The sequence below is a fragment of the Nematolebias whitei genome, chromosome 13 (assembly GCF_014905685.2).
Source record: "Nematolebias whitei isolate Nwh7 chromosome 13, NemWhi1, whole genome shotgun sequence".
Taxonomy (NCBI): Eukaryota; Metazoa; Chordata; class Actinopteri; order Cyprinodontiformes; family Rivulidae; genus Nematolebias; species Nematolebias whitei.
Genome location: NC_056510.1, coordinates 2,538,510 through 2,540,540, shown reverse-complemented (window position 1 = coordinate 2,540,540; position 2,031 = coordinate 2,538,510). Strand labels below are relative to the sequence as shown.

The 2,031-nt window shown below is 39.4% G+C and overlaps 1 protein-coding gene across 1 annotated transcript in view; it reads right to left on the bottom strand.

Annotated features, from left to right (window-relative positions):
• Positions 1-2,031, bottom strand: part of satb2 (SATB homeobox 2) — a 130,108-nt gene that overhangs the window by 40,146 nt on the left and 87,931 nt on the right. The window contains exon 5 of the mRNA XM_037687139.1: positions 439-541. Within this exon, the coding sequence (XP_037543067.1) occupies positions 439-541 (103 nt within the window). The remainder of the gene's footprint in view (positions 1-438; positions 542-2,031) is intronic.

The following is a 2,031-nucleotide window of genomic DNA, read 5'->3' as shown; positions in this document are numbered from 1 at the left end:
GGTCTTTAATGATCCTTAGGACTGGGCTGGTCAACAGTAGTAAACAGGTCTTTAGTAGTCCTGGGGCCCAGGCTGGTCCACAGAGGTGACCCTTTAAACTTTCTGCTGTTTCAGAAAACTAAAGGTGGACGCAAATGGGTGTCCAGAGATGTGAGCTCAGCGCCATGAGCAGAGCTGAGCTGTGGTTTATGGTGCAGAGGACATGTGGCAACTAAACAATTAGCTCTGACAGTAATTTAGTTCAGTTTGACTTTCCATCTTCAGAAAACTTGAACAGATTTATGTTATTGCACTGTAAAAATGTTAAACAGCCCAAGAATGAATAGATGTCACGTAGTAAACCAGCTGTATAATTGTTTCCAAGCACAAACTGTCTTAGAAACGTGTTGATCACTGATCAATGATGCAAGCATTTGGCAGGTGTACCGCTGGTCTTACCTTTGATTTTTTTGTACTTCTTATACCAACGACCGAACTCTTGACATTTGGCAGTGGAGACATTGGCATAGTAAGAACTATTCACTATGGAGGAGATCATGCTCTGAGGAAAAAGAGAAGATAAAAATTTTAAATAACTAGTATTAAAATGGTTTGAGTCATGGTACATGGCATTTATACACACAAAGGGTGGGAGTTGAACTTGGTTTCTCAGATCACACTATTGGTTGGTTCTCTAATCATCTCTCAGATCAAAGGCAATGTGTTCAATATAATGGTACTTCTTCCAGTTATCTAACTGTTAACGATGGTGTACCACAAGGTTCAGTCTTAGGACCCACCCTCTTCACAATCTAGATAAGATCTTATTACTTAAATCTTAGCTCTTACTATTGTTTTTCTTTACAATTTATATTTTTGTTGGATGTAACTGGGACCCTGTGTACACAATTTTGTTCCACCACATGTACCACATGAGGTGCAAATGACAATAAAGAAACCTTGAACTTGACCTTGATAAGAAATGAAGGTCAGATCATCCCTGATGCATCCTTACATTTCTATGCTGATGACACAGTTGTTTATTGTCGAGCTAAAACAGTTGCTAAGGTTTTCCAGCTTTTAAAATCCACGTTTGACATCATCCAGTCAGACTTGTTCTGTCTCAAACTGGTGCTAAACACTGACAAAACCAAAGGGATGTTGTTTTCGAACAGGAAGTCAGTCCCAGCAGTCCTTCCTTCTAATTTATCTTCAAATGGTGGCCCGATTGAGTTTGTCGATTCTCACAAATATTGGTCAGTTCGCATCTTTCTTGTCTCATGTCGAAAACTTGTTAAAGAAACTGAAAGTAAATCAGAGTTTATTTTTCAGAAACAGATCCTGTCTAACTCTGAACCCTGAGGAACACCTTGTATCTGTGCTTTCTTTTCTGATTGTCTACTGCTGTCATTGTTGTCTGTTGTCATCTTTCTTTGTTAAATCCAGGTCTCTCTTGTAAATGAGTCCTCGAGGCTCAATGAAACTAACCTGTATAAATAAAGGTTGAATGAAAAAGGTTGCTGCATGGTGTCATTTGTCCCAGTAGAGTTGCTGTACCTGCTGTAGAAGGTTTGGCTAAAACTTAAGGAATATTTGTCTTTAGTTGAAGACATCAAAATATGACTGTTATTATTGACTTTGAAACATTTGATTTGTCATTCGATGCTAAACACAATGCTAATCATGTTAGCTTTGCAGTGTTTTTTTCTATGTTAAGTTAGCATCTACGCTAACTGTTGGTCAGCGGCCTGTGATTAATGACATGTGCACTCTTTATTAGACGTAAAATTATAAAAATCTGTTTTATTGTCTGTTGCACAGCAAAGAGGGGGAACTGGAAATACCCTAGATCTGTCCGACCTTCTTGTTAGCTGAAAAACTAGAAAAAGAAGTGAGGAACCAACATCCATTTTGGTGTGAATCTACATCAAGGTGCAAGAAAAGGAGCCATGGTGCTAACAGGACCCCACTGCTAACAGGACCATGCTGCTAACAGGACCACGCTGCTAACAGGACCATGCTGCTAACAGGACCATGCTGCTAACAGGACCA